Raw genomic sequence first — 18,842 nt, 5'->3', positions numbered from 1 at the left:
CTGATACCAAATATACCAATGCACAATGCAGCTTCCTCCCAGTGCTTCCAAGTCACAAGCTGGGGAGCAAAGTGACACCGTGCCACAAAGTGCCATCTTGAGCTTTCTCTGGTGCCATGGTGAGTCCTTTGGCAGCTCCAGGCAGGCTTATATGCCTGTGTCCACACACACACACACACCCACACACACCCACACCCACACCCACACCCACACACACACACACACACACCCACACACACACACACACACACACACACCCACACCCACACACCCACACCCACACCCACACACCCACACACACACACACACACACACACACACACACACACACACACACACACACACACAAGAAGATCTTATCTACAAGAGCAACTGCTATAACTTGCATCCCTGTGCATGCATCTTTCTGCACATAGCTGCAGGGAATGTCACCTACCAAAAGACCACTGGACAAAAAGCAAAAGAGAGCAGGGCGTTCACAAACACAGGTGCCCAATCAGCTGCATGGGCCTCCAGAAACACATTGCTGTTAAAGGCCTGACCCTGCACAACCTCATGGGTCCTTGTTTGAGATCCCATGCATGTTGGCCTACAAGAGGGATTAGAATCTCTTGTTACCCCGCTGAGAGAAATATATTTTTATTGTTTCCTTGGTTTTGGCTTAGCCCAAATGTCACAAAAAGTAAAAGCAGTGAGGGGTTTAGAAGAAATATTTAAATTCCAACTGGTATTTCTGCAAAAGCTGCAAGGAGCCTCCTGTTCAGACTCACTTTACATAAATTAATCGATAAGCAAGAAAAATCAGACACAAAAGTCCAAGTGTTTAGTGTTTCAGTTTTGTGACATGGCTGTCAGTGTGATGATCAGTACATATAGTTTAGCCCTTTAATCCATAGTATAAACACTTCAGTAGTGCCTAATTTGTAGTCCATTTTTAAAACACAGCCAATTAATTTATTATATTGTGACACAACAAAGCACCTACCTGAACAGAATAACAAACCAGACCAAAACTATATTTGTATTCATATAAACTGCTTAGATTTCTGTAAATTACCCACTGCTGCTGCTGTCAAAACAAAGTTACACTTTATTATAATCTAAAAGTAATTGGCACTAAAAGTAATGGGCTAATCGAACAACAAAGATTTAATTGGCCCCATCTGTATTTCACTAAAGTGGCATGGATCACAAGCAAAAACAGAGGGAAAAAAATCATTAGGTGTGTTTTGTTAACCCATCTGACAGGAGTTTGCTGTAATTTAAGGAACTAATATCTGATAGTGGTGAGCTGCCAACTGAAAATAGCCTTTCCTCCTCTCTCTGAAGCAGTAAGTGTTGGGAGGGGAAGGGGGGATGCAAGCTGCCAGGAGGTCCAAAGGCAAGGGGGTGGCATCCTAAGTTAACTCATGGTGAAGATAAGATGCCAGACAGTCTGAAGCTGTTTTACACCATTCTGATTTCATAGTGCAGCATTATTATTTGTGAAATGTATTCAATTCAATTCAATTTTATTTGTATAGCACCAAATCACAATACAAATCATCTCAAGGCACTTTACAAAAAAAAAACCCAACAAATCCCTTATGAGCAAGCACTTGGCGACAGTGGAGAGGAACAACTCCCTTTAACGGAAGAAAAGCCTCCAGCAGAATATACCTTTAATTTAATCAGTTTCTTATTACTTGAACTACATGATACATAACATGATGTTTGACACCTGAGATGTGGACAAGCCCTATGCTATCACATCAACCTTTCCCTGCTTTTACGCAGTACATTAATGCATACTGTGTTTCTTCTGTTTTATGTTACTGATGGAGGCTCCATGTGTGCAACACATTCATGCAGTATATATAAAAATTGGTGACCATGAAAATATTTAATGTTCATAATATTTGTGTCTTTTGTGTCATTGCACTTTTACATCATCTGCCCATCTGTGTTTAAGTATCTATTTATCTGCCCCACGTTGGTACAGAACAGCATTCAATTCCAGTCTTCAGGTTCATTAATGTCCATACACACAGCTCAGGAGACAATGGCAAAAATAAGATCAAAGTCACTTACTTGCCACCTCCAGCGATGCATTGCGACTGACTGCCTCACCAAGGTAGTTACGCGCCACACACACATAGACACCTTCATCAGGTTTGCTTCGCCGCCCATGAACAATTCGCAAGAAGAAGAGGGAGCCGCTGGGTAGGAGCATCCGGTGAGACCGAGGGTCCTCTCGATCTGTCTCGACACGTTCACCGTCTTTATACCATTCCACCATCGGAGTCGGTCGTCCTTCAGCTTTACAGTTAAGGGTGGCTGGCTCACCCTTGGACACGATTAGATCAGATGGGTGCTCTACGATCCGAGGAGGAGCATCCTCTAATCTGGGACGGGATCCTAGAGAAAGACAACAACATGAAAACAAGAAAGAGTTCAGCCATTTGTGATGATTTGTTTATTATAATTGTGATAGCATGATTTTTGAGTATGACTATTTTGCCAGTGACAGAACTGAATTTCGGGCAATAATTACAGCAAACAGCACTTATGCAACAGACAATAGATTGAGAAAAAAAAATTATGTCAAAAAATTAATTTCAAACACCTTTATTAAAAATTTTATTAAACCTTTAGTAAAAAAAATGGTGTGGTTGCAAGGGAATAGTAAGGACTATAATGAAAATATAAATATCCTCAGTCTTTATTTACATTCTGGCTACTGCACACAAGAGGCAAGTGGGAGGCACAACTTATAAAACCACACTCAGCTGCCCCCTCTCCAAACCTCTTGAGCTGGGCATGTAAAACAGCTTCGCAAAAAGACATAGTTTTATCAGCACCAGCACGGCTGTGTGAAATCAGCATAGCATGTAATTGCTTAACAGTAAGTGTAAATCAAGAGGATGTGCGAAATGACATGCTCTATATTCCACTTCTATCAGGGGAACCAGAGAAACAAATAAGGTAGAATAGTGCTAATCAGAAGCTCATTGAAAAAGTAGGTTAACTGAACTACTGAAATTTTCAGATATCAAACAACTCAAATACAGACTTTTGTCATATTTAGGATTGTCAAGTCCTTCAAAAGGTTGTTTTCTGTTTAATTGAATCATTTGTATATAGTTGTACAGGTAACATGTTTCTATCAATGATCTATCAATGTAAATGAAATGTGTATCTGGTTAGTTTGTACAGTCTGCAAACTATCTACCTTTTTTTCCAAGTCTGATTGAAAGAAATAAAGACAGAAGCCTACAAAGAAGAACACAAGGTAATTCCCACAGGTTTTTACCAAGCTTTGAAATTGCCTTCTGTGCCCCCTGTATCTTTCCTTGTCCATACTCAACTTGACTGACAGCATGTTGGTGGTACAATTATGTATGAAATGTAATAACAAAAAATAAAGCACCATGAGGCACACATGAAATTTCCCCCTGAAGAGCATTTCAAAGAATAGCAACAGGAGCTGCATCTTGCCAGTGTTTTCTCCAATACAGATTTTTGTTCCAGTGATGATTGTTGCAGCACTGATGATTAAGCAACAGTGTATTTCTAACTTGCCTTGCCTTCCCAATCAACTGGCAAGCAATGCTGCTTTCTTTTCAACTAAAACAATTTTTGCTGTCACAGTAAGGTATTCTTTAATTATCCTATAGCACTGGATTATGCCACTTTTTGTTTTCAGAACTTCACAATAGGAAACTGGTGAATGGATGTGCACATGTCAGGAGGTCAGAAAACATAAATTGCTTTGTTCAGAGTCTGGAAGTCAGCATCAATTGAGTTTTGACTGATATGGTGTTGCTCTTCTGGAATAGCCCACTTCTTAGTTATATCTCTATTTGAATACAAATTAACATAACTAGGCATGACAGTGAATTTTCCGCAGTAGCTGAGTGCTGAATTGTAATTTAGAAGCTGAAAAAGAAAAAAAACAGGAGGGAGCTACAAGTGAGCTGGTAAAGGGGCAATAGCTGCAGGATAAATCTCAATCAAGGCACCAACTTGCTTCCTCAGGTAGCTGTAGTGCCTATAGCACATGCACGATACATACCATTAGAGGCCCAACATCTGAAAGAGCATTAGTTGGTTCTCTGTACAGGTGCATGAACAAGAGGGAGTTCAAAGGTTCTGACTTTCCTGATAACAAGTGATAAGATAACCTGTCAAAATTCCTGTCCTCAAAGTGACAAATCCTCTGTAAGGTTTGGGGGGATAAAGAACTCTGCTAAAGTGCTTTTTACTGACGGGAAGATAAAGTACAGACTGATGGCCCAGCTCTAAGTGCAATTAGATTCATAAATATGGAGAAACAGGATACCGTGAATAGGTGGAAATGGTACTGAGGTGCTAAATTTGCTCCTAGTTAGAGTGGAGTAGCAGCTGCCAACATCTAGTTTTGACAGCCCATCAAAATATTATCTGATATACCTGTTAAGGTTACAGTTCACTGCCATTACTACCAAAAACACATTACTGCAATTTCATCTCCCTTTCTACTTCCTTAAACTGAAAATCTACAGAATAATGTTTAGTTTTATATAGGTTCATAAGTTCATTGATTCAAAACCAGCATACACAAAATACTAAAAAAATAAAAGTCAACAGTCATTGATACCGATTGATATTAAATTGTCTAGTATGTGCACTATGTATTCATTAATTGCTTTTCAATTAACAATACCCAATATTACCATCTGAGTTGTGGTACAAGTATAAAACAGACTAAACTGCTATACTTTTCACTATTAACATCAAAAAATGTGCATGTCATGATGTCTCTTTTTAACTAGTTATTACTTCATATTTCTTAAAAAATTAAACACAAACATAACTATGGTGACAAATTTGTGGGCAAGTATCAAGGTGGAAAGCCAAAGGTTTGACTATGACAAAGCATTCATGCATGTACATTACAAGCTTGTCAGTACACAGCTCCTACATCTTATTCTAAATGCAGTACTAGACAGAACATTTGATGGTCTAAATTTATAAGAATAAACATAAAATGCAATATTTTTAAAGGACTGACCTCCGAATACCTTTAAGGTAGTGTGGTTGAACTGAGTCTGGCTACCTGGATGTGTTTGTGTGCAGACCAGACTGCCCACACACTAAGCTAAGAAGTTGCGAAAATGTAAAGTAAAAGCTCTGAAAGAAGAAGATACCACCATGTGAGACTGAAGTAAATATCAAGTAAAAACCACTTGAAGCTGATATGCCAACGATCCTGTTAACCTCGACTGTGTGGCTACACAACTCATGTCCCAATATATATATTATCCCAATACACCACTTCGCTCTCAGAGTGCAGGTCTACTTGTGGTTCCCAGAGTTTCCAAAAGCAGAATGGGAGGCAGAGCCTTTAGCTATCAAGCTCCTCTCCTGTGGAACCAGCTCCCAGTCTGGGTTCAGGAGGCAGACACTCTCTGTACTTTTAAGGTTAGACTTAAAACCTTCCTCTTTGACAAAGCGTATAGTTAGGGCTGGCTTCAGGTAACCCTGAACCATCCCTTAGTTATGCTGCTATAGGCCTAGACTGCCCGAGGACCATCGGTGCACTGAGCTCCCCTACCCTAACCCTAACACTCCCTTTCCTTCCCCACCTCACATGTATATTCCACCATTGAATGCTCTCTCCCTCTCTCTGTGTTCTCTCTCTGTACCTTATGCAGGTGTCCCTGGTCCTGGAGCTGTATATTGCTGATGTGCAGTTACTGGCCCCACGAACCTGCAGTGTCTATTTGTTGTTTATTGTTGCTGTTCTTTTCTCTCTGCTCTATCCACTCACCCCAACCGGTTGAGGCAGATGGCCGCCCAAACTGAGCCCGGTTCTGCTGGAGGTTTTTTCTTCCGTTAAAGGGAGTTTTTCCGCTCCACTGTCGCAAAGAGCTTGCTCATAAGGGAATTGTTGGGTTTTTACTTTTTATAAAGTGCCTTGAGATGATTTGTATTGTGATTTGGCGCTATACAAATAAAATTGAATTGAATTGAATGTCTGAGTTGTGTAGCCACATAGTCGAGGTTAACAGGATGGTTGGCATATCAGCTTCAAGTGGTTTCTACTTGATATTTACTTCAGTTAGAACTCAGACACGAGTTGTGTGAGTTTCTACACTGAAAAGTATCCCCAGCTACACAGTTCCATGGGAGGGTTGATGTAACAGAAAAGGAAGAGGCTGGAAAAGATTAACTCAAATCGGGTTAAACGGACAGCCGGTGAGTACAACTGGTCATCTAGAGCAGGGATTCCAAATAGGAAAGTCTAGACTCTCTATGGACCTATTGGCTCCAGCCCATGGTGTACTGCAGCAAGATGGCCATACTTCTCAAAGCTACATGTGAGCTAATGAAACTAGAGGGGTGGTGCAGGAATCCAGCCTGAGAGAGCCAGAGTTTTATGGTATGCAGAAAAAATTAATCACTCAAAATTTGATACAATGTATATTATACAATGTATTTTATACAATGTAAATTTACAAATGCAGAAAAATGAAAGGACAACCTGCATAAATCATCTATCACCACAAAGGATTCGCCAGAGAATTGACTTTAACCATATGTTACAGAATTGGCTATAGCTATCAGTTCTCAGTCCAAATAATGTCACCGTGGGAAACAATCCATCTTTGGCACATAATATTACTGTTGGTGCAAGCATAAGGCAAGCATAATGTGCCATACCTGCATGCACAAATCAATAATCAAGTACTAACTGGATTATTATAGGACAGACTGTTGTTGTTTTGAAGCAATGCAGATGATGATAATGTGAGTGAAGTTTAATAGAGACCCTTTTCATTAAAAAACCATTTCAGGTATCTTTGCAACTAGCAGTGAAAAGGCTGCAAGATGATGTAAATACCTGCTACGTTAGGATGACTCTTATGAAATATTTACAATTGGGTTTCATAATAACCCTGAGCTAATTATATACTTTATAGAAACATGTCTTTACCCTTTCATCCCCTGCATACAAAATTCTATGCATTTGAATTTCACTTCTCTCCTTGAATCCTGCAGATAAAACTGTCTATTTTAATTAAATCCACTCAGCATTAGCTTTCTATGGCTACCTGACGACTCCAAGGCCAAAACGGTTCTTGCTCCCTGTATTCAGAGTATGTTTAAACATTAGGACAAATGCATATACACACTGAGTCACTGTCAAACTTTTTAGCTGAGAAGAAGGGAGGAGGAGAGGATAAAGCTTGTCACAGAAAAATATGTGTATGAAAAATATGTGTGTAAAGCAAACATGCACAAAAACAAGAGAAAAACTGGAATAAAACAAGCACAAATTCCTGCTGCAATTCCTTTTCTGTCATGGAGGATGGCAAAGTGCTGAGGCAGAACTTTTCCTCAACTAGCACAAGAAAGAAGTGACTTGATGTGCCCTGCTGATATAAAACAACTACAGAGGACCCCTGCCAAAGACTTACAGTGGATTCCCAAACCGCCTCTGCCCCCTCCCCAGCCTAATTTCACCAGAAACACAAGTGGGCTTCCATCCAGATCTACTTTCTCTGAAAAGAATAAAAAAAAAAAAAAAAACAGGACAAGAGCAACTCAAACGTCACTCCTGTACTCCTGATTTGCAATGCTACAAGAATCTGTGTTTTTTTAAATGGGGATGTTTTATTTCCATATGGGGTGAGACATAAAGCAAACTGTTATACTCGTGACTCTGAGAGCCCTGAGAATTCTGAATTAATAAACAGAAATATATCCTGACTATTTCTATTTTGATATCAATTTAGAAGCACAATAACAGTTATTTTGACTGACATTGTGATGTAGCTTCTTTAAACAACATAGTTCAGCTCTAATTATCCAGAAAAAACCCTTCTAAAAAGTCACAGGTCAAATAAGTGCCGTGAACTTATTTTGTGCTGCTGCTGTCCCAGACACAGGGCCACGACAGTTAATCATTACAAAAGAAAAAGTGAGGCTAAAACGAAGAGAAATGCAATTTAAGAAAATATTGTAACATAAGCAGAGAATGATGCAGCATTGATAGAGCAACTTGATATGACAGAGAGCACTGAACAAGCTATTTACTTTAGGTGACAGAATGCTAAACCTTTTTCTGCACCTCTAAAGTTATGGATGTAAATACACTCTTCCCTGTATCTTTCCCAAACCACAGTTCACAGATACACAAGGTATTCTGCTCAGATGATGGTTTGACTCATACAATAAATCCAGAACACATTCTTTGTTTTGTCTGATATTTGTACAAGGCTCTGTCTCAAGGTCAGCACAAATCCTCACACCTACTTACCAACCGTGTCACTGCTGAAGGTCCAGCATGCTACCCAACTCTGAGCCCAGCCTAGCAGCTCAAAGGAGGTATAGCCTACATGTCATCCCACAGGAGATCAAAAATATTTGGGAAACTATACAGGGAAAAGGACATAAAAAACAAGTGACACTTCAGCCCCATCAAGTGTTCCAGCCCAGACTGGGTGACAAATAGCTTTCATTTCAGCACGGAGGACTTGAAAATAAATCAGAATACCGCAGTACATCAGATATCTACACTGCTTATCACTCTGTGCTGAGTTGCGGTGAAAGATTAAGACATCCTCTGGCTTAGTAACAAAAATTAAGGCTAAGCTGAGCTAGCCCTCACAATGCACTCAAGATAATCACCCTCCCCCCTCAGTTCTACCTAAAAAGACATAGCTGTTAATGGCTGAGAAAAGTCTTTTTTAAGCTGAAATTGGAGTACAACAGCAATGAAGAGGACTTGCCACTGATGAACACAGAGCTTTATAATCCTTAAAGAAGGGCAGAGGAGAGAGGGGGATGGTGGAAGATGTTGATCAAAGAAAATTTAACAACTTTCCTATTCCTTTTCCTCCCTCATCTGCAATTCTTTTTAGCTGTCCTCTTACAGAATGTGTTGATTTACATCTTTGTTGTCTCCTCCCCCTCCTCCTCCTCTTGACTTTCACCAAAGCCACAGGAATTGATTTGTAAATGTGCATTCAAAGTTAAATTGGCAGCAGAGAGGGAGGCAGGCCACAGTGGTTTCTCTGCAGCCTCCTACACTTTGACCCCGTGGGGACAACAAAATGAGGCACTTGCATGAGAATGCAGAGTGCCAGCCGTAAAGAGACAACCTCCTTAATTGAGCTTGTGTTGATGCTAAGCACCAAAATGGGCAGGGTCAACATTGGAAAAGGAAATTGGGTGTTTTTATCATGTTTCTCTTGGGGCAATGACCGGCTTCATGAGCACAGACTTGAAGCTGCTTCTTTCTGCTCTTTTCTTTAGGAAATCCAGATCCTGGAAATAAGGAGCAAAAGAGCAAAACTCCCACATCAGCAACAAAAAAACATGCCCTTTCCACGAACAACTGTTCCTCTCTCTCTAAGCATGGCCTCTTGCACTGGTGAAACAGCTGAAATGAGTTTTGGCAAGTTCACAAGCCAAAAGCAGTATGCTGTCAATAGACAGTGGTGTCAGACAGCTGTGCCCCACAGGCCATTTTTACACAAAAGGTTCCTCATAGTGAAACAAGTACAGAAACAAGTGTGAAGGTGCAAAAAAATGTCCCTTTACACAGAGATTTCAACTCTTTACTTTGACTTTGAAAAGTACTTTCCTTTTCTACAGCATTGCACTGACTGGGAAGAATAGACAAGTATATCAGTTATGTGGATGTCAGCAAACTACCCTCATATATAAACATTTAGAGAACAATTTCAGAAAGTATTTGCAAATAGCAGTCCTCAGATCTCAAATATAACCAATCCAACATGCTGCAGATTATCACAAATCCTGCCAAGAGATGTCAGTTTTAGGTCCAGCAGGCTGCCAGTAACAAGCATCGATTTTCTCCACTGACTCCACTGAGGCGGCGGGGGGGAGTGGGGTGGATGGGTTGGATAGGCTTTGAAAGAACGACACAGGGGCAAGTGTATATGATAGCTACACTCTCAGTCTCCTACATTTGCTCTAAGTGTTCGATGTGATAAGAGCAAGAGGAGACAAGAAGAAATAGAGGAACGACTGAAGTGAGGGAAAGGAGATTAGATATAGGCTGTGGCAATACCTTGCATGACAGCTAACAGAAGAAAAGACAAAAAATCATTTATGCATAGTTTTGCTGTAATAAGACTGGATGTTAATGGCTGGATTATTTATCACTAATCACCAGTCCATTAGGGTTCACCAGAGGAAGCAGAATACGTTTTTGCTCTCTTGCTCATGTCAGAGAGGAAATCCTTGAGGGGCTGCAGGACAGACATGCCACTTGGGTTGCGGGTGGTCTAACACAGCTGCAGGGAAATGCCATTGGTTTCCTGTCCCACAGTGTCATATTTAAAGATTAGCTCCTATTAGATTTGTGTCTGTTTACACACACATACACACTGGCTGAACCGCTATCTGTTCCTGTCTGTCTGACCACACAGATCACACATTACACATTACACACATGAGGGAGGAAAGGACTGAGACAGGGACATCTTGAACAGGCCATAATTCAAAGAGAAAAACAATCAAGAAAGTAAAATAAATAAATCTAATATATGGGGGGGGGGGCTTTTATTTTTGCAGTGAGTGATTGATAACAATTAATATATGTCTGAGTTTACAAAAAGTAACATAAAAATGATTTAAAGTTTTAGTCTATTTTTCATTTAACAGTAAAACTAATGATAAAGGAGCTCATAGATACAGTCAACTATTCAGCTTACTGACACTCTGCTCAGCGCCTTCTCTTTTAGTTGAATGTTTAATTTGCTTGTATAAAATCTAAAGCTCCACTGATCATTTTTCGTGATGATAGATTGCTGGCACTGTAAGGAGACTAGATTATGATACCATGATGTGAATGAACCCTAATCATATATGAAACACTCAGAATGTGTGATTGTAACAGGGAAAGATCCCTTATTTATGAGCATGATAACTTTGCTATGAAAGAGAAAAGAGGATAAATGCAACCCTGACACATTGTTAAAGAGATTTCAAGGAACATTGATTCTCATGTATAATTAACACAAGAAGTGGAGAAAACTGCTGGGTGAAGGGGGAGGTCTAGAGACACATTCAAGATACATTCAGACTTAGCTGCCTATCACTTCTGTCAGTGCAACAAATGCCTTTGGTTTTTGCAGTGAACTGCAGGACATGCACTCTAATTGCAGATCTTTAATAAGTGTTTCCATTCAGGCTATCATGCATAACTGTCAACCACCAGAGACTGTTGCTACACAGAAGAAATAGCCAGAGACACTCCTACACTCAAGTCACTTTTTGTGTATCAACACTCCCATCACTAAATAGCAGATACCCAATGACTGTCACTTTTCAAAAAGAGCTGTCCCTGTCAGTTTGCAAGACAGCCATTAAATCAACAGCAGCTGTCAAAATCCCTCCACTGCTGCATCACCTTGATACACTGGTGCTGAAAGTGACCCATTATCAATCGGCTCTTTCCCACACACAGCTTTTAAGAGCAGGGTTCTCACAAATACATCCAACCTGCAGACAAAGTCACAGCAGTGACAGCTGTAGTTTTACCCATAGGCTTTCCATTTGGTTCTTGTGCTTCAAACTGCATTTCAGAAAAGTCTATAGACAATAACAAATTGGGCAAACACGAAATTTCATTGAATGTCTCACTAGTCAAACTTGATAAAAAACTATGAACTCTTTTTAGATGGATGCCCACATACAAAGATGGGTGTACAAAAAGGGAACACTATTGGTTAATAATCAGGGTATTTCACTTATGCATCAGAGTCTCTGTATTTTCCAGATAAGTAAGTAGGATTATTGTAGGATAATATTTAATATCCCCGATTCCATTCATCTTGAGTGCTAAAATTCATCTGTGTGACTAATTTAATCAGTCTCCAAATAGGAAACCAAACAGTTTTTATAAAACTGAAACAGCATCCATTCTCATACTGTTCCTGTAGTAGCTATGCAAAACATTTACTATGTTTTGTAAGACTGTGATGACTTGTAGATTGTGTTTATACTGTCCAATAAGACCTGTGTAGAAACCCAGCAGGTTTAACATCTGGCACATACTGTATGGACATTTACTATTAAGAAGACTTTAACAAACCACTGCTCATGCATTTTAAGAAACACTGAGCTATGATATTTATAAAGCTTTAAATTACCTCCACAAAATAACAATTACTTCCCTAAGTCAAATTAATATAAAATTAATATATGATACCATCATCTCTCTCTCTTACACACAGATAATGTACCTATATATGTAATGCTTCTTTGAAAACAATGTACAAGCCTTTCTGTAGAAGAAGCTGGAAGATAGTTGCAGTGTTTGTTAGGAGCATTCACTGACGTGTACAAATTTATGCATGTTCAACAGTGAGAGCAAGAAAACTGTCCACTTGAAGAGATAAGCAATTATGACTTTTATGCTGTGCATGCAACACAAAACAACACAATCACCACCTGTATTGCTCATTTAACAGTCGTATTTCCCCACACTGTCAAGCAGCGCATATATAGCCTCCACAGGGCAACACAGCAGTCACAAAAGTCAGATGGCAGTGGTTCAGCTCATTCCTTGTCTATTTCAGTATTATGACCAGCACTGGAGAGGTCAGGCCACCTAAAACCACTGGAACTAATGTTCCATCTGTCTACAGCCTGAGGTGGGGAGAGGCGATATTTTGTAGGGCCCCTCAGCAGTCAAACTTGAGACCTTTAAGGAGAGGGGATTGCTGGCTCATTCTGTCATCACCCATTGCTAAGTAGAGATCCTGTTCTGTTAAGTCCTTTTGCTTTGATGCCTGATGGGGAAGTCAGTGTGTTTATTTTGTCCCTATGAGACAGGGATGTAAAGAAATATTAAGCATTCCAATTAAGGGAAGCAGTGCAAACTTTGTGTTGCAGATGGAAACACACTGTGATTACTTTTGGAAAGGAAAGTGACAAGGAGTGTTTTTCCCTCATATACTTCACTCTAATCCACAAAAAGACTTGTTAACAATGCGTCACGAGGTGTTGTCAAACAGTTGTGTGATGAATATCCGCGAGTGTGAAATTCTATTATGATGGGCATAATAACTGGCTGTTCAGTGACAAGTATAGAGAACAGCTTAGTGGTCACGTTTTTGATTGCATATTGCATATTCTGTATTGCCAAAATTATTGCTATATTGCTAAATTTAGCAGAATATCAGCAAAACACACACAAAAAAGCCAGAAATAGACAAGTAATCTTCAAACGGCAGTTTCAGCTCATGATTAATGCTGCTGACTCTGTGATGACAGGAAGAGGATGTTTAGATCCATGCCCTGCCTTTTAAGTGATATTTTTCACTCAGCATAAAGTAGAGCTTCCTTTCATTATAAATGATTTTCAAAAATAAAGCTCATTTACATGTATCATACCAAAACTTGCTGATCTATTGACAGACTAATTGATCCTTGTTCTCACAAATGACTACAAAGCTATCTCTGTCTCTCTTTTCCTCGCTGCAGAAAACAGGAGACGTGCTGACAGTGTGCCAATAGCAAAAACCTGAGATACTGTACATCATCTTGTTTTTATGAGTGAGCCATACTTACAATACCAGTCAAAAGTTTAATTGTTAATTAAATTAATTTAGTTGTTGAGTGTTGTGAGACAGAACTCTGATTTTGTCACCGATATTGATACCTAACATGAATCAGCAAGTATTGTGAAAATCGATTCATTTCTACAGTAATCTATGCAAAAAACATTTGCCAAACATTTCCATCAATGTGAGCATTTAAAGATAGAAACCTTATAGCTCTGGGTTTTGGACATTTGAAGTTGCCAGCTTCATCTGTGGCCATTTTTAAACAAAACTGAATTGGAGAGTTTAAAATGAAAGCAATCACTAGTGATAGCCCAGCTCTCACATCAATTTTTTTGCAGTTTTCTACAGTGTCCTTATTAAACCCACTGGGGCCTGTTGAGTAACAGGGACATTGTTTCTGTAAAACGCCAATTCTGATTTTTCTAAATGTCCAATAATGCAACCATAACAAATTAAACTCCTATTAACCTCCATTGTACTGGGATAAAAGCAGATTTCTTATTATTATGAATTAGAAATAATATGAAATATTTGTTAAGTTTTCTTTTTTTGGTTTTATTTTTGTTGTTGGGTGAACTGACATTAGTCAGACAAAAAGTCTTATATCTGCATTATAGCTCCAAACTATCCTTAACCAATCCATTAGAAACCTGCTCCATTCACTGTAAGTCACTGAGGATGATGCCATGTCTTAAATGCCTCATGTGAAAAGCACCTGTAAACACCGAAAGAACTTGGAACAGGGACATGCCTTGGTGACTGTGCTATGTAAGCCACATTACACCCACGTCCCTTGCTGGAGGAAAGGGAGCTGTATGCTCAGACAGTAATTACAGTGTGGGTATCCAGGTTTGGAGCAGGCTGTTTGATGTGGTTACTCATCTGTTTGGGGACATTCTTGAGACAACAAAGCAATGCCTTGCAGTTACTTTAATAGAGAGCCAGGCAAACACATGGCCCGCTGACAGCTGTTTGAGAGAGCTGCAAGAGACCACTGTGCTGCCTGATGATGAAGGAGATGACTGACAATAACAGTGCACAATCCAGTGTCATCTTACTGGCCAAACAGTCTGAGGATCAGAAAAGTGAAACACGACTCTGGCTTCACATGGAGACCCCTCAGATATGAAGAGGAAAAGGAACCAGGGCTGCTCAGACGATTCTTAAGTTCATCTTGTCATATAAAGCTTATTTTGTGTAATTCTGTACTAGTACTGATCTAAGGCTTACTCTGTCCTCAATCTCTTTTTTAAGGTAGCTCTGGATAACAGTGACATATTTAAATGTCAATTTCAAAAAATATAAAAAGTCTCATGGCTCAGACAACGGTGCAGGCTTTTTGTTAAAAGTCACTGTGTGTTTTGTTGAAGTGGAAATAAGTAGCTTTAATCCAGCCTGTGTAGTCCCAGAGGAGCATCTGGAGTCACTGAAGGAGCACTTTCACAGATGCTGAGTTCATATGCTCTGGGTTCATAGCCACTGTTCACAGCCTTGTAAGAGTAAGCATCAGCAGTGGGGCCAGGCCCAAACACACTACGCTGTCACAAACTATAACACTGACGAAAATGGTTTTGTACATCACACTCAGGGTGGCTTCTGTGTAGAACACAAAGAAATAGGCATGTTGTCAAAGAAGCTGTAGCCTACTGCTGGCAGTTTACCAGCTGTGTATCTTTGAATGATGGGGAATCTGTGCATCCAGTCTTTAAGCAGGTTTTCATCATCCCACTGAGGTGACTCAGTCTACAAGTGAGAATCATGCTCTGACTGATAATGTAGCTCACTCTGCTTATAGTGTAGTGTGAGGGTAACTGAAATGCACTCTGTGCATGTAACTAAATATAGAGCCATTAAGAAAGCAGAGAAACAACAAAGACTAAAATGCTGCTTTGGACATCTAGAGATTTAGTGGAGGCTAAACCCAAGGAAACTACGCTTTATACTAGAAAATAGATCTTAATCCCTCATCACTGCATATGTTCTGTATTTGCTCAAAGCAGCCATGGAACTGCCAGTCTAAAGCACAGCACACAGAAGTGCAATCGGGTGGTAATGGGTGAACAGTTTAACATTTAACATGCAGCATGAAGTGAAAGCTTTCAACCCAAATGCATCACAGTAAGAAGTAATCATACATTTTTCAGCATTGTTGTCCACAGGGGGAAATCAAAGTCTTAGGTTTGCCATGCTTCTTTCCTGTAAACCGCATCAACGAATGGAAACTAAATGGATCATGCTACTCCTGACTCACAGTTGCATTGTGTAGAGAAAACGGTTTTACCTAATTGGCATAATAATAGAGATAAATGATCTGGCCAGAATCACAACTAAGTCTGATTTCTGTGGGGAACAGATGCTGGTGTGAATCCAAAGTCCCTTGGGCAAGACTCAAAGGAAAGCTGCATATGGCCTACTCTGATGTCTGGTGGTTTAAGTGCCCTTTTAAATGACATCATCCGAGTGGATTACTCACTTGTGCACAAATACTGACATGAATCCAGGGGTTCCTAGATGTGTCTCATCTGCTAGTGAAATGCAATTCTTTTAGATCCCGAGTGGGAGCCACTGATATGAAGCATATAGGCTCAAAACACGAGCTAAACACAATCGGCCGCATGCCAGTTTAAACTTACCATATGCCAAACTTGCAAATACAACTAGCAGGACAACCAATGTCAGACGGCACTCCATTATACACCAAGCTGTTTCATAGGTATATAATAGTGGGCAGTCTGCAGAAAATAGCAGTTTGTGAGACAAGCTGTCCGGCAGACCTGGCAGGCACTTCCAGTCTATGAGATGAAATCTCTGCAAACAGTCTCAAACTCCACAGGCAGCATCTCAGCCGCTGCAGGATAAAACCAGGAGCTCAAACATCCCACGCTGCAACTTTTCTCCCCCCTGCTCCGAAACCGTCCAATCCCGCGGAGAGTCCGCAGAAAGCAAGCCGTGGCTGTGAGGGTAGAGGCGGCTCTGAGTGGCAGACAGCACTCAGCCTGTCCCACTCCCTCCCGCTCTCACAGTAATATCACACTGAGAAATGTTCACAGCGGGGTCCTCTGCCAGCCACCTAGTCCCAAAGTACAACAAGTCATGGCGATGACAGGAAAAGTCCACTTTGTTAAACACAAGAGAGCCTGCTCTTATCTTTGATGTTACCCCCGCAGCCCCGCTACTACGAATGAATTACTACGGCCTCATCACAAACATCACGGCCGGAGCCAAAGCTGCTGGAGCAGGATGACACACATCCGGCTCATGTTTCAAAATAAAAGTAAGTTCGGACGACGACTAGACAATGCTGATCAATGAAGTACGAAAAAAAAAACATTTTATGACAAACAGAAATGTGTCATTTCTAGGTACTAACACATCCCACGTCCATTCATTTAAGTGTGGCAGCTAAGCACAGTATAGGCTACATACAAGCAATCCTTGCGATACTTTATATAGGCCTGCAATTGTTCATACTCCAAATAGCTAATAAGCTTTTAGCCCTTACATTCCCAAAAAACCAAAAAGATTCGTTTCATATGTCATAATTCTTTAAGCTATTAAAAATACAATATTTCTTATTTATTGAGCAGGTTGAGTTAATGTAATATAATAATTAGAGACATATAATGCGAGGCATTTTTGTTGTAATGGATCCACATTTTTTTCTTGTGTTCTAGGCCTACATACACTGCTCATTTTTGTTTCAGTCGTGTCAAATGTTTTGGTCTACACTCTTTGGTAATAATATGTTGAAGGCACACTCACCAAGCCCCCGGTTTGCTCTTGGATGAAACTGTCTCACTTCACCAATCCCAGCACTACTCTCTTAAAGGGCCAGTCGCCTCAGTTTCAATGCACATGATACGGGAACAACTAATGGACTGAAACCTGGCCAGGCATTATAATGACCCTGTTTTGTACATCCACATAAAATCTAATGTGTATTTTATTTGAACTCACAATGTAGATATTGATACTGCATTTTGTAAATATTCTGACTATATTTTCATACATTTAAAATTTAACACATCAACCTTTACTGCAGCTAAGCAAGGTTTCTAGGAAATGCAAGTGATATCAAAATGCTTCCAGGGCTCTTTCAAATCATACTGAATCTGCTTTGAATCCATTTGTAAACAACCTTTTTTTATTGAAGTCACACCATTCACTGTGGTCCAAATGTCAACTTTCATCTCTTATCTATTCGTATTTATCTTAGCACAGAAGCATAAGTTATATTAGTAATAGTAATAAACCAAATGTCAATTTTTCTTGCATGTAAAGGGCCTTTGATTGTGCCAACTGTGGTGCTATGTATACAAATCAGGCAATGGAAATGACTCAAGCAGTAAGAGATACAAACAAACCACACACACCACTACAAAATGTCACTATTTATCTGTGCTCAGACTTTGCCTGCACTTGACAGGAAATGAAAAACAATATTACATGTACCAGGAGACATGGCAAACTGCAGCCAATGAGACTTGACATACCAAGAACCCACGAGTCTGCAATGAAGCAATAAGAAATGATTGGGTAGAGTGCTGTTGAGCTGAATAAATATTAGGGGTCAGACAAGACCTAGTAAAAACACAGGTCTTGACATTTATAGAAATGCATTGGATGGTGGTTTGCATGAAACAGCACACCACAGTGATGAGATTTACACACCATTCTGAACATCAGTTGAAAGAAATTATACCACTAACATAATTTGACCAAACTTATAGTGTCTCCTGTAGAAGGCTCAAAATAGGCCTTCTTCTGAATTAACAGCAGCACTAAGAACCATGCAGCACTTAAACAACACTGATATTTCTTTCATGTTTTATGCATGTACATGTTTAATTTAATTGCAGAAACTGATTAATTGAGCGTCATTCTGTGATTGAATAAAACATGATGAGGCCCTCCACTAAATGAATTTCCGTTCGCCTGTGACTGATGCTACTACTTTGGTGCCTTCGTCAAACATTTGGCATAGCTGTCAGTGGAATCAAGCACTTCATGAATTTAGACTAATTATCCACATTAGGTTCCGAATTATAATGACAGCCCATCAGTGTAGTTTGGTGCGGTGCAGCAGAATTGCAGCTGAGCCATAGATCATAGAATTATGCCCTCTTCACACACAAATGCTTTGTTTTATGAGGTGATTGTAGCTATTTATTTGAATATTTTCAAAGGCCTTCAGAGTCAGGTAAATGCCAGCATTAAAACACTTCATGGCAGCATTGTGAAAAGACAACTTAGGGTCTAATGAATTCCAGTGGA

General features: G+C 39.9%; 1 protein-coding gene across 5 annotated transcripts in view; it reads right to left on the bottom strand.

Moving 5' to 3' along the window:
* robo3 (roundabout, axon guidance receptor, homolog 3 (Drosophila)) overlaps nt 1–16,734 on the bottom strand; it is a 95,117-nt gene extending 78,383 nt beyond the window's left edge. For all 5 annotated transcript variants that reach the window (XM_026329075.1, XM_026329076.1, XM_026329078.1 and 2 more), the window contains exons 1-2: nt 16,202–16,734; nt 2,071–2,397 (exon numbers count right to left, since the gene is read on the bottom strand). In XM_026329075.1, coding sequence (XP_026184860.1) covers nt 2,071–2,397; nt 16,202–16,259 — 385 coding nt within the window. In that variant the 5' untranslated portion in view covers nt 16,260–16,734. The remainder of the gene's footprint in view (nt 1–2,070; nt 2,398–16,201) is intronic.
* Between the last annotated feature and the right edge of the window lie 2,108 nt (nt 16,735–18,842).

This window comes from Mastacembelus armatus, chromosome 14 (assembly GCF_900324485.2).
Source record: "Mastacembelus armatus chromosome 14, fMasArm1.2, whole genome shotgun sequence".
Classification (NCBI taxonomy): domain Eukaryota; kingdom Metazoa; phylum Chordata; class Actinopteri; order Synbranchiformes; family Mastacembelidae; genus Mastacembelus; species Mastacembelus armatus.
Note: the sequence above shows the minus strand (reverse complement) of the source record. Positions and strands in the feature narration are given on the sequence as shown.